General features: G+C 46.4%; 1 protein-coding gene across 4 annotated transcripts in view; it reads left to right on the top strand.

Moving 5' to 3' along the window:
- TM6SF1 (transmembrane 6 superfamily member 1) overlaps positions 1-13272 on the top strand; it is a 29954-nt gene extending 16682 nt beyond the window's left edge. For 3 of the 4 annotated variants that reach the window (XM_053272980.1, XM_053272983.1, XM_053272984.1), the window contains 4 exons: positions 355-459; positions 7178-7270; positions 8591-8710; positions 12946-13272. In XM_053272980.1, the coding sequence (XP_053128955.1) occupies positions 355-459; positions 7178-7270; positions 8591-8710; positions 12946-13137 (510 nt within the window). In that variant the 3' untranslated portion in view covers positions 13138-13272. The remainder of the gene's footprint in view (positions 1-354; positions 460-7177; positions 7271-8590; positions 8711-12945) is intronic. The other variant, XM_053272982.1, reaches the window with a different exon arrangement.
- Positions 13273-14405: the final 1133 nt, after the last annotated feature.

Here is a 14405-nt window from a genome sequence, read left to right as displayed (position 1 = left end):
GGCAGCGGAAAGCAGCTGTCCCTGTTCAAGCCCAGCATGGTGGCCTTCACAGTGGCCGTTGCTGTTGCCATGCGGTTCATTTCAGATTGTGAACCCTTTGAGGCAGGCATCCCCAAACTGCGGCCCTCCAGATGTTGCTGAACTACAACTCCCAGCATCCCTAGACGCAGTTTTTTGTGGCTGGGTATGCTGGAAGTTATAGTTCAGCAACATCTGGAGGGCTGCAGTTTGGGGATGCCTGCTTTGGGGATAGGGAACGGGCCTTTTGTTTTGCTATGTACATAGCTTTGTGACCTTTTGCGGGGGGAGGTTGGAAAGTGGTGTTTAAATATTGTTAATATAATTGTATTGTAGGTGATTCAAGAAGTGCAGCAGAAAAGGCTGCTCAGACGACCTCTAGACCTGCTGTTGGCCATGTACTTCATCTTTGCAGCCCTGTTTTGCCTGTTTAGGGGTATGGTAAGTGAAATCGCTCATCATGATGTCTCATGCTTAAAAAAGCTGAAAAAATTCTCCATCCTCTGTTGAAATGGGATCTACCATGCCAAGCATGTTAGCCTAAATAATTGCAAAATAAGAGCTAAGGCAGATGCTACTTTCATCTTGTCATAACTGGTCTTTTCACATGATGTTTTAACCCCTGCTAATTGGGCGAAGCGCCACCTTTTTAACGTGGTGATTCTCTTTGTTGCGCAGGGGGAGAGTAACTGGCCCTATCCACCCCCAGCACAGCATCCCTCCTGTGGCTGTTGCTGGTGCCTATCTTATGCTTCTTTTTAGATTGTGAGCCCTTTGGGGACAGGGAGCCATCTTATTAATCAATCAATTAATTAATTATTTCTCTCTGTAAACTGCTTTGGAATCTTTTGTTGAAAAGCGGTATGTAAATATTTGTTATTGTTGGTTTTGGTTTGTTTGCTTTAAGACATCCCATGTTTCAGGAGGCTTGCTTCTGCTTTCCACCTCAGGAATCCGCATCAGGATTCTGTGATTCTCTGGTGTGCTTATGTTCTCTGGTAGCATTCTGATTGTTTGTATTACATTGCAGACATAATGAGTTTGCCTGAGCGGTTTCTGCAGCTGCCTGCCTTGCTGAGCCTGATTCTCTATGGTTGTTTCTTAAAGTACTAGCGTCCTCTGTCTGCCTGAGCAGTGTGTTCAGGGATGCCATTTTTGGAAGAGAACAGAGTATTTTCTCTTAAACGAGAAGTGATGCATGATGGACTGTCTTCCAGAAAAAAAGAGGGGGAAAGAACTTTGGAATGTCTTCTATCTATTTATATACTGCTTTTCAACAAAAGTTCCCAAAGCAATTTACAGAGAGAGATAAATAAGATGGGTCCCTCTCCTTCCCCAAAGGGCTCACAATCTAAAAAGAAACATAAGACAGACACCAGGAACAGTCACTGGGGGTACTGTGCTGAGGGTGGATAGGGCCAGTTACTCTCCCCCTGCTAAATAAAGAGATAGATAGTTTTAGGGTTGCTTGAAAATAATTTCTGAGCCGAATAGAGACTGCATGTTTGGCTCCAGAACTCCGCTTCTACAAGGGCTAGAGCTTAGCTTTTTTCTCTCCCTTTTCTTTTTTAAATGAGAGCTGAAATCCGGGTGAATCTGGGTGGACTAAGCAATCTGGGTGAGATGCTTAAAATCCAGGTGAAACCCGGAATTTTGAGAGGCATGGCAACTCTAGTCCAGCTGAATAAACACTATACAGTGTTCACCGGTCATGACAACTGAAAAAAGAGGATACTTGCATCAAGTGAGTATCTTTACTAATTTTCCAAGCAACAAAAAGAAATCTTGCCACATTTCAGGAAATTTAAATCATTGTAATCAGATAACAAGTGTTGAAGATAAAACAATATCAATGTGGCTGGGATAATTTACTAAAAGATAACCAAAATGTTTAAAAGATGCCTCTTTGCCCAGTTAGCAGGGGTTATTCATTACAGCCGCCCAGAGAACAATTTGTTATGGGGCGGCTAACAAGTATCTGCTGACCTAACTTTGTGAAGTGTGATGTCTGCAAAAACTCATTGTGGCCTCACGAGCCATAACGTTTATAGTGTGTGGTCACAGGTGGAGAGAACGAAGGTGTATCAACACTGGCATCATTCTGTTTGGAAACTCTCATCCGGAGTTGCAGACTGTGGACTATGTTACATGCTGTTTGGCAGAGATTCTCAGCCCTGGGTCCCCAGAGGTGGTTGGACTACAAAACCCACAGTCAGCCCAACTGGCTAGGATTAGCTGGGATCAGAAGGGTAGGGGCTTTGAATGGTCAGTTTATATGCGCCGTTTATCAGTTAGCAGTACAACTTTCTGGCCTGGGAATTGTTGGAAGTGAAGGACTATATGCTGTCTCTTGTCTCAGTGACATAGGAAGACAGACTAGTGAGTCAGAGGGCTAGAGGGTCAAGACATTGGTCATCCCTTCTCTACTACTCTGACACCATCCCTTTTGATATGTAGATTGCTAATCTCAGGGACTTCCTTCCTTCCTTCCTTCCTGCCACTTCCTCTTCCCTTCTCTTCCCTTCCTTCTCCCTTGCAACATGCAAGCTCCTCTCTCCCTGCACCATGTGTGCAGAGGTGCAGAATCCATCTGCGTCCAGCTAGATAGATAGATTAGAGATCCTATCTCCTCACTTTCCTATCTAGAATGGAGTTCTCTAATAAATACTCCTTATATTGATTTGAAACTGTGAACTGGCTCCAAGTTATTTTACTCCCAGCATAAACGCATGCCTAACCAAATTCCACTTTGTTGTGCCTCTGTGCACTCTGCTATAATGAATAAGGGTTTCTCCTACCAGAGAGAATTCCCAACAGGAATTGCATGTTAGAATGTTCTCCCACGGGAGGGGTCTTTGTGCATAGAAAGAGAACATGTCTGGAAGATGCCATGTGCTGCAAAGGACCTGCCAAGCACTCTTTTGGCAAAGGCAAAACCATAGAATGACTTCATTGCCCCTCACCTTGTTCCTTCAGTGCCCACATCTCCAGCTATATCTACTGTGGGGAGAAGAAAAGTCATTCTTCCGGTGGCCACATGGCAACCACAAGGGCAGCATTTGAGGAACTGCAAGAGTTGTGCAAAAGCTGCACACTTCCCTCCTGTGCCTACAGAGGAGAGCTGGTCTTCTGGTAGCAAACATGAATTGCCCCATTTGCTAAGCAGGGCCTGTCCTGGTTTGCATTTGAATGGGAGACTGCAGGTGAGCACTGTAAGATATTCCCCTTCGGGAATGGGGCCGCTCTGGGAAGAACATCTGCCTGCTTGCATGTAGAAGGTCTCAGGATCACTTCCTGGAATCTCCAGATAGGGCTGAGAGAGACTCCTGCCTGCAACTTTGGAGAAGCCTCTTCCAGTCTGTGAAGATAGTACTGAGCGAGATGGACCAATGGTTTGACTCAGTATATGGCAGCTTCCTGTGTTCCTAGCCCCTCTCCCTAGTGGGGCAAGCTGTGCAGTGCATCCTATAAGAGCAAGTAACAAAAAAACTGGCTCCCAATTCTGTCCTGAGAAGCAAGAAATCAGTATTTGGTGGTTGTCCAAATGAGCTCTGAGTATCAGTAGCAACAACAACAAAAGAAACATCCTTCCCAACCTAGATAGGCATTACTCCTGGGCTAACTTGGCAAAGAGGCACCTTTGAACGTGGTGATTCTCTTTATTTAGCAGGGGGAGAGTAACTGGCCCTATCCACCCCCAGCACAGCACCTCTCCAGTGACTGTTGCTGGTGTCTATCTGATGTTTCTTTTTAGATTGTGAGCCCTTTGGGGACAGGGAGCCATCTTATATTTATTTATTATATCTCTGTGTAAACCGCCCTGAGCCATTTTTGGAAGGGTGGTATAGAAATCAAAATATTATTATTATTATTATTTATTTACACAGTCAGATAGGTGTTATTGACTGGTTTGTTTTATCCAGACACCGAGTCCTTCCCAAGGACCTGGGATGGCTGAATTTTATTGTCAATTGTTATAAATATCGTCGCAGAATATAGGCTGTTCCCAGTAAAGCTGCTTTTTGTAATTGGCTGATGGTGATTTCTGTGGCCCCTCTTGTGTTGAGGTGCTCTTCAAGGTCTTTTGGAACTGCACCCAGGGCGCCAATTACCACTGAGATTATTTGGGTCTTTTTCGGCCACAGCCTTTCAATTTCAGTTTGTAGATCTTTGTATTTGGTGATTTTTTCTATTTCTTTTTCTTCTATTCTGCTATCCCCTGGTATTGCTATGTCAATTATTTTAACTTGTTTTTCTTTCTTCTCAACTACAGTTATATCTGGTGTATTGTGTGGCAGATGTTTGTCTGTTTGTAGTCGGAAGTCCCATAATATTTTTCTGACTACAAACAGACAAACATCTGCCACACAATACACCAGATATAACTGTAGTTGAGAAGAAAGAAAAACAAGTTAAAATAATCGACATAGCAATACTAGGGGATAGCAGAATAGAAGAAAAAGAAATAGAAAAAATCACAAAATACAAAGATCTACAAATTGAAATTGAAAGGCTGTGGCCAAAAAAGACCCAAATAATCTCAGTGGTAATTGGCGCCCTGGGTGCAGTTCCAAAAGACCTTGAAGAGCACCTCAACACCAGAGGGGCCACAGAAATCACCATCAGCCAATTACAAAAAGCAACTTTTCTGGGAACAGCCTATATTCTGCGATGATATCTATAACCACAGCAACAACATTGACAATAAAATTCAGCCATCCCAGGTCCTTGGGAAGGACTCGATGTCTGGATAAAACAAACCAGTCAATAACATCTGTCTGACTGTGCAAATAAATAAATAAATAATTTGTTTTCCCCTATTTGAAAATTTTCTCTTCTGTATCTGTCACAAATCCCATTGTTTTGAGTCAACCTGATCTCTTGGTTTTAAATGCTCAGATATTGCATAGCATTGTACTTTCGGAAGGGGGAAACACCTCATTGCAGTAGGCTATAATTTTTCTTGGGAGATCTAGCAAATTAAACAAGCTGGAAAGCTTTTGCTTCCCAGGGCAAAATCCCAATTGTGTCTCCATTGATAGATAACTGCTAAAAGTTTTTGGTGCCCTAGGCAACAACCCAGATTCCTGTTGTCATTTTCTTGCCACAGAATGTAAATGAGAAGCTGCAGAGAACTGAAGTTGATCAGCGAGGCATTATTTCCTTTGCTGTGTACTTGTTTCTTTTGTTCCAGTGCTGCCTCTGTTCCAACAGGGCGCTTTCGAGATTAACCCCTACAACAGTGTCACTACGGATCTGCTAAGTGTGCTTCTGTACTTCCTGTGCTGTGACACCGCAGTCTCTGTGCTTACAGCAAGGTGCTATTCACCTTTCCGATGCCTTATTTCGGATCTTTGCATTATTGTGCTACAATGTTGCAAGTCCGTTGCAGAAAAATAGCTGTGTTTTCCTGTTGTAGGAGTTTGAGATTCCAGGGATCGTTTTTAATATGATCCTGTCAAGTCGAAGCATTTTACCCCTGTTGTAGTGTGTAATCTGGAAAGCGCCCAGGTGTTGGAGGTTTCATGGAACAGTGCAGAAACCTGCAACACCTGCGCAGTGGGGAAATGCTTGACTAACAAGCAGAAGGTTGCCGGTTCGAATCCCCGCTGGTATGTTTCCCAGACTATGGGAAACACCTATATTGGGCAGCAGCAGTATAGGAAGGTGCTGAAAGGCATCATCTCATACTGGGCAGGAGGAGGCAATGGTAAACCCCTCCTGTTGTCTACCAAAGAAAGCCACATGGCTCTATGGTCTCCATGAGTTGACGGCACCACAACCTTTCCCCAGGAAGCTCTCTGTGCCACCTGAAAATATGTCTCTGAGGCCCGCGCAACCCTCGGGGACATATTTTTGGGTGGCACAGAAAGCTTCTTGGGGAAGGAGAGGGCGTCAAAAATTGCCACTTCCCCACTGTACTGGTGAAGTTAGTTGGGAACAATGTTCCATCTAACATCTCATTCTGTGCAGGAGACAGCAATGGTAAACTCCTTCTGTATTCTACCAAAGAAAACCACAGGGGACTCTGGGCACCAGGAGTCGAAATCAACTTGACGGCATACTTTACTTTACACAATATAAGTGGCAACTCCTGTTTCCAACTGCCTTCAGTGCTGAATAAAAGAATTGTCCATCTTCAGTCCTAGGCAGTTGGAAATAAGACTAGTAAAGTTGAGGGGAGCATTCATAGCTCAGTGAGAGCTTCTCGCTTTGAAGTTGCCTGTTGACATTGGGTGAGTCACTACTCTGGATGTGCCTTTTTCCAAAGGAGGCACTTCCAGAACAGTGCGCCACCACTGAGCTATACCACTTGTCCATGGGGAAACATGTGATAAACATATTTGGATCATTGTGCTTTTGGATGGCCTCGGAATGTCCAAACATGGACTGACGTTTGTATCTGCCAAAGGGGTCCATAGCACTGAGGGATCATCCCTAGCAAGTGCTTAGAGTTCCACAGACTCCTGGTCCACTTCAGGCACAATCTGAGGTGCTGGCAGGTTCCTTTTAAAAGCCTTCCATGACTTAGGACCTGGCTGCTTGAAGGAACACCTCCTTTCATCTCAGCCAAGCTGTTCACTGTGCTCATCACTGGAGACCCTTCTTTGGGCCCTGCCCCCCCCCCCAAGGTGAGGTGTGAGCAGAAGGAGAAAAGGGCCTTTTTCGGTTATGGCACCCAGCAGCAAGACTTTGCTGACGCCTGTGTGAATGTCTCTTAGGCACCAGGCAAACACCCTGTTTATTTTCTCAGCATTTTAATGTCTGATGGGTTTTAACGTTCACTGCTTCTATCCTATGGTGTTTAAGCTTGTATGCGGAGTGTGTTTCTTTTAATGTACTGTATTCCTTTTCCTCTAGTCAGCTGCCCTGACAATTTTCACTAATGGGTGGTATACTCAATCTATGAATACTAGGATGGTATATTTTGGGCCAGTGGCATGTGTGATGCTTTCCAGCAAGGGTTTCCAGCCTGGAGTCACCAGATACAATGGACTACAATGCCCATTGGACTACAATGCCCATCATCCCAATCTGGCCATTGTGGCGGGAGATGATGGGAATTGTAGTCTCATCTGGGGATCTGAGGTTGGGAACCCTTGCTCTACAGATGTTACCCTGGGGACTTTGAATCTTAATCTGTCTGATTCCTCTTTAGGTTGCCTTGGACTGCCCAGTTGAATGGTGCCGGTGGTACAGCCAGCTTCATGAGCCTTATATCAAGGATCCTGCTGCCTATCCAAAACTTCAGGTGAGCCTTCCAAAATTTGGGGGTAAAACTAAAGGCCCCTGTTGAGATACAATTCATCCCCGAAAGACTGCCTTTTTGTGCTTCTTCACACTAGCCCTGTTTGGACATGCATGTCTGCCTGTGTCTTTTACACATGTATGCTGGTGTTGTTGTTTTTTAAATGAAAACACGTTCATTTTTGAAGTGAAGCCCATATGCAGGTTGCAGATAGGAAGTGTCCTACAGTGTATGCGTTGAACATTGTTTGTGAATATTGTACATGTCAGATCTGTACATGCACACATCGCACATAGACAGCTGCCTTACACAGACTCAAACCACTGGTCCATCTAGCTCAGCATTGCCTACACTGACTGGTAGCAGCCCTTCAAGGTTTCAGACAGGAGTCTCTCCCAGCCCTAACTGGAGATGCTGCCAGGGATTGAACCTGGGACCTTCTGCATGCAAAGCAGATGCTCTGCCACTGAGCTACACTCCCATCTTCTAAGGGGACTATATTTCGGTTCTCTGATGGCATCTCTCATCCAAATGCAAACCAAGGTAGACCCTGCACAGCAAAGGGGGCAATTCATGCTTACTGCCACAAGATGGGGAAATGCTTGACTAACAAGCAGAAGGTTGCTGGTTTGAATCCCTGTTGGTACTATATTGAGCAGCAGTGAGATAGGAAGATGCTGGAAGGCATCATCTCGTACTGCACTGGAGATGGAAATGGTAAACCCCTCCTGTATTCTACCAAAGACAGCCACAGGGCTCTGTGGGCGCCAGGAGTTGACACCAACTCAACGGCACACTTTACCTTACCACAAGACCCACTCTCCTCCCCAAGACGATGAAATAGAATACCCTAGTCAAACATTCTGTTCAGCACAGATACAGTCTGTGTGCAGCATACACACATACAGTTATGTGCACATCATGTTCAATGCACATACAGTAGTACAGTTGCTTTTCAAACCCTGCATCTGAGAGGGCCTCTACCCAGTTTCACTTTTAAAATGGGTTTAACTCCCACCCCCCACCCCCATTTTTTGTTACTGTCCACTTCACTTGAATCATGACACGGTGACTTGATATGTGCATGTATCTACCATGTTTCCAGTTCTGGAAGTCCCCATTCTGGATCTGCTGCCTATGAATTGTGCCACTTTCTTTGGGCTGTCAGATGCCAAAGTCAACCCCATGGCCGGTGTGTGGGGGGGTGGGGAGTCCTAGAAAGGACATTTGAATTTGCTCTCACAGTGAATGTCATGCTGGATAGCGCTGAGTCAGCCATTTCCAGGCACAGTCCAACTATTCTTTCCCCCCACTAATGTGCAGATGTTGGCTTACATGTTCTACTCCGTCCCTTACTACATCGTCGCACTCTATGGTTTACTCGTTCCTGGATGCTCCTGGATGCCTGATTTAACCCTTATACATGCTGGAGGACTAGCTCAGGTATTACCAAATATGTAATTTTATATCTGTCACATGTCTATCCCGGCTGCCTTCCGAGAAGCCTAGAGTGCTGTACGTGCGGTCTTCCCATTTTAATTGCTTTGTCAGATAATTTACTCGCAGACAATGACACATCCAAGGCAAAATTGTAACCTGCTTAAAGAGCAGAGAGTCACAGTTCAAAGTGATGATTCCCTTGTATTTAGCGGCGGGGTGCGGGGAGTGGAACTGGCCCTATTGAGCCCCCAATGCAGCATTTCTCGTGGTTGTTGGCTACCTTGTGTTTCTTTTTAGATGATGAGCCCTTTTTGGGACAGGGAGCCATCTTATTTATTTCTCCATGTTCTCTCTGTTGGTTTTTTTTTTTACACTTATATCCTGCTCTTCCTCCTTGCTTTCTCTTGTGTTAGAGAGGAGAGCTGGTCCTGTGGTAGCAAGCATGACTTGTCCCCTTAGCTAAGCAGGGTCCACCCTGGTTGCATCTGAATGGGAGACTTGATGTGTGAGCACCGTAAGATATTCCCCTCAGGGGATGGAGCCACTCTGGGAAGAGCAGGAGGCTCCATGTTCCTTTCCTGGCATCTCTAAGATAGGGCTGCGAGAGATTCCTGCCTTCAACTTTGGAGAAGGCATTGCCAGCCTATGTAGGCAATACTGAGCTATATAGACCAATGGTCTGACTCCTGAAACCTTCTGCTCTTCCCAGAGCGGCTCCATCCCTTGAGGAGAATATCTTTCAATGCGCACACTTCTAGTCTCCCTTTCATATGCAACCAAGGTGGACCCTGCTTAGCTAAGGAGATAAGTCATGCTTGCTACCACAAGACCAGCTCTCCTCTTGCAGATGCTTTTCCACTGGGCAGTGGCCCCATCCCCTAAGGGGAATATCTTACAGCGCTCACATGTAGCTGCCCATTTAAATGCAAACCAAAGTGGACCTTGTTTAGCAAAGGGGACAGTTTGTGCTTGCTACCAAAAGACCAGCTTTCCTTGTGTTCCTATACAGCACCCCTGTAATGGGTGAGAGAATAAAACCCCAAAACTTGCTTACCCTAGCTCACGAAAAGATATTCCTAACGTCTGTCTGCAAGCTACTATTTAAAAGCACACTAAAACATCTGCATCGTGTCCTTGGGTCAGGCCAGAGGACATAATGTTTTGAACGACGGTCTTCCGGCTCTTTATGGTCCTAGCTGATTTATAGCTTTTGGGGAGGATGGAAAAGAAAACATGGCAGGTTTCCTTTTCCTTTTAAAGGCTTGGAACACAACATGGGAAATAGCTCCCAAAAGGTGAGAGGAACGACATAGCTGGTAATTAAGGTTTGGGCACGCTGGGCCAAGCACAGCTTGTGTCAGGAGCTGTTCTTTACCCTGTAACAGACTGCCCTGGTTTGCATTTCAGTGGGTGACAGTCAAATACTGTAAGAGAGATTCCCCTTAGGGGACTGGATTGAAGCTCAGTGGAAGAGCATCTGCTTGCACGAAGAAGGCTGCAGGTTCCCTAGCAGCATCTCCAGGTACAGGGCTGGGAGAGACTCCTGCCTGCAACCTTGGAGAGCTGCTGCCAGTCAGTGTACACACTCCTGAGCGAGATGGACCCATGGTCTGACTCAGTATGAGGCAGCTTCCTCTGTTCCAAGTTGTCAGTGCTTCACCTGGAGTTCGGAGTATAAATGTGTGGGAAGTTGGGGGAGCGTTGGAGCCGTGCTAGATGTGTCAGTTTCATGACTGGGGCTCCTGACATGTTTTCTTTTTAAAAAAAGCATCCACAGAGAAGAACTGATTTGGAGTGGGGCTGTGGTGTAGGGGCAGGGGTTAATGCCTTGCCTCTGCGCTTCAAATACCCAAAGCTATTAGCCGTGGAGTGATAAATTTAGTGGGCACGGTAAGTTTTCTCTCCTGCGGCTAATATCTGCTTTGAAAGGGGGATTGGGGCCTTCTGTGTGCAAAGTAGATGCTCTTCCACTGAGCGGTGGTCCTTCCCCCCCCTGCAAGGAGCAGCCTGATCATGTCATGTCACAGGTTGTTATTAAATATTACTGGGAAGGTACAGAGAGGAGCTGTCACTTTAAGTGGCGCAGCGGGGAAATGCTTAACTAACAAGCAGAAGGTTGCCGGTTCGAATCCCCACTGGTACTATATTGGGCAGCAGCGATATAGGAAGATGCTGAAAGGCATCATCTCACACTGTGTGGGAGGAGGCAATGGTAAACCCCTCCTGTATTCTACCAAAAGAAAACCACAGGGCTCTGTGGGCGCCAGGAGTCGAAATCGACTTGACAGCACACTTTACTTTCTTACTTTACAGAGAGGAGCTACACAGCTACTGAGAGTTGGCAAAAGCCACACAATTCTCTCCCCGCCCCCTTCCTTTTTTGCAGCATTGGGACATCATTTCCAACCCAGTAGTTCTTCTCTGACCTTTTGTCCGACAACTCCGTGAGCCACAGGCCAGTGTCCATAGCCCCCAGCAAATGGAGCCGACTCATCTTTCCCTTAAATGTTGAGTATCTGGAGAGCCCCATCCCCTGCCCCTCCGGTCCCCCACAGGGAGTCTGAGACCATCCATTTGGGCAGGAGACTGTTAATGCAAATGGGCTGTCACTTGAAACAGAGGAGAACAGATGGGAGACAAAAGGCAGCCACAATCCCGAGTGCTTCTATCTTTAAATGTTTGTTTATGCTAAAAATATTCTTTGGCTCAGCCCTCTCTTCTCTGGGCATAACCTTAGATGTGGATCTGCTCCACGCTCCAGAACAGTCCCAGTGGAGCGTGCCCAGAGGCCCCCAGCCCCCTCTCTGAAGACGGGGCAGCCCCATGCCCGTGCTCTAAGGAGGACAGTCGCTCCCTGTGTTTCCTCTTTGCATCTAACACTTTTAAGTGACAAGTGGTGGACCAGATCCTGGGTATTCCAGAGGCACCATTCAGTGGGGTGCCATGGCTTCACGCAGAAGCTGTAAGCCCTAGTGGTACATCAGGAAGACCCTCTTGGGATTGCGCCCTCCTCAGCACCCAGGCCCATTATGCAAAGGCCTTGATTGGGGCTCTGGCTGAACAAGAATCAAGATTCTGCACTTGCTGCATGAGCCAGCTGGGGTGGTCAGTACCACCTGCCAGGTGTTGCGGGGAGCCAATGCTCGGTGGTGGTTTTTGACAAGATCGGTATTCCTAAAGATGGAGAGTGGGAGATAGCCGTGCAGTCCTTTCGGCTGCCCGTGTGTCGCCATGCTGTCATTGTCCTGACCATCGGCCCTGCAGTAGCCCAGTTTGCAATGATGTGTGGAAAGCTTTTAACCGTTTTAAAAACACACAAACTACTGTAAAACTTTATGGATGTTGCCGGAGGAGCAGAAATGGAAATGGGCAGGCACGTTCTCCAAAGATCAGCCCATGGAGGGAGGACGACAGTGTGTTCGTTTTCGCCGTAACCCGACTCTGCTCCTTTGCTCTGTGCAGAAATGATGGCAGTTTTGCCCTAATTGTTTGGGGGTAGGGAGGGATAAAGGGGCGATAGCACACAGAAAGGTGCAAGTACAGCCCGTTTTCCATCTCATGGGTGGGAGTGGGTAGATGTTGCCAAAAATCACTGTGAGCTTTTGCCCCCAAGATGGTACCAATGGCCAAAATTCGTGGACATGAATCATGGACTAACCAAAGTAACTTGGATGCTGAATGAAGAAAGCCAAATGGTGTCGCTTAGAGGCATTTCTACTCCTTGCTTGCACGGGTGGGAATACCTCTTGGAAGACTCTGCTGTGTGCATCCTCTAAAGTGAAAAAAAAAGTATATATATTTCTAATCCAAGCTATTGGTTTATTCATATGCAAAATTACGCAGATCTAGTTGGTTAAACCATGTATGATTAACAAAAAAGTTTCTTTGAGTGGCAGCCCTGGTGTGTGTGGCTGACATCTTGCACAACATTGCATGTGTGTTGCAACATAATACAAGTGCAAAAAATGGTGCGCACAGAGTTGCGTGACAATGTGGCCATTGGGAAAAATTAGCCACACTGTTGTACAACTGCAATTTATGCTGCTCTTGTGCAAGAATGCACTTGCATGAATGTTACATTGCAGTGTGCACATAATGTTGTGGGGTGTGTGTGTGAGAGAGGGGGAGAGAGAGAGAGAGAGAGAGAGAGAGAGAGAATGAATATGAATGTATTAATGATGGTAGACTGGCATATCTTTTGTTGACCTGACTTGAGTTTCTCCCTCTTTTACACACAGGCTCAGTTTTCACACATTGGTGCTTCTCTCCATGCTCGGACGCCATACATTTACAGAGTCCCCGAAGAAGGGAAGTTGTGGTTCCTGATACTCAATGTAACATATGGAGTCCTTCCCCAGCTCTTGGCTTATAGGTGTGTCTACAGTCCGGAGTTTTTCTTGAAAACAAAGCCAGAAGAGAAGGCCGAGTAGGGAGACTGGAGCAACACCTTTTAAAATCTGTGCTGCTGGACTGCTCTTACAAACTCCAGGCGGAAAAGGGTTCCTCCAGAGTCGGGTCTGTTTCTATGTAGTGTTGCTGAAAATAAAGGCTCTTTCTGTCTTTCATAGCACTTCTCAAGAGTCCCTTCCAGGGAACTGCAGTTGGCATTTGACTGTAATTGTGGGTGTAGAGCTGGTCTTGCAGTAACAAGTATAAATGTCCCCCTTTGATAAGCAGAGTTTGCCTAGGGTGTGAGCACCGTCTGCTGTGAGGTATTCCTCTTAGGGGAGGGGTCCGTAGCTCAGTGGCAAAGCATCTGCTTGCATGCAGAAGGCCCCAAGTTCTATCCCTGGCTGCATTTCCAGGTAGGTTCAGGAAAGACTCCTGCCTGAAAACTTGGGAGAGCCATTGCCAGCCAGTGTAGTTATTACTAGGCGAGATGGACCAATAGTCTGAGTTGGTATAAGGCAGCTTCCTATGTCCCTGTTCGAATATTAGAATTGCCGGGATTTGAGAGAGCTACCTAATGGCGCAGCAGGGAAGTAACTTGCCTAGGGAGCAAGAGGTGACTGGTTCGAATGCCCGCTGGTATGTTTCTCGGATTATGGGAAACGCTGATATTAGGCAGCAGCGATATAGGAAGGTGCTGAAAGGCATCCTCTCATACTGCATCGGAGAAGGCAATGGTCAACCCCTCCTGTATTCTACCAAAGACAACCACAGGGCTCTGTTGTCACTAGGAAGTCAACAACGACTCAATAGCACAACTTACAAGTACTGGGAGCTTGAATTTGTGGCTGGATTAGTTGGGTGTCAGTAGGGAGCTGAAGTTAAGATACAATGGGACATACAAGTTTTTATTTATTGATCCATCCCTTTGGCTTTTAACAAGAACTGTGAATTTACTTTTGGTGGTGCACCGAGAGGGGCATTTAACCCTTAAGAACATAGGCACAGCCCTGCTGGATCAGGCCCAAGGGCCATCTAGTCCAGCATCCTGTTCCGCACAGTGGCCCACCAGATGCTGCTGGAAGCCTACAGGCAGGAGTTGAGGGCATGCTCTCTCTCCTGCTGTTACTCCCCTGCAACTGGTACCTCTTTCCTGCCACCACACTATTGTCCTGACAAAAACCAGAAGCTGTGGTTAGCCCAGGGTTGCACACTTGCAGCCCCCCAGTAGATGCTGGACTACAATGCTTATCTTCCCCGACAACTGGCCACTGTGGCTGGGCATGGTGAGAGTCGTAGTCGATCAGCA

This window comes from Hemicordylus capensis, chromosome 10, assembly GCF_027244095.1.
Source record: "Hemicordylus capensis ecotype Gifberg chromosome 10, rHemCap1.1.pri, whole genome shotgun sequence".
Classification (NCBI taxonomy): Eukaryota; Metazoa; Chordata; class Lepidosauria; order Squamata; family Cordylidae; genus Hemicordylus; species Hemicordylus capensis.
Note: the sequence above shows the minus strand (reverse complement) of the source record. Positions and strands in the feature narration are given on the sequence as shown.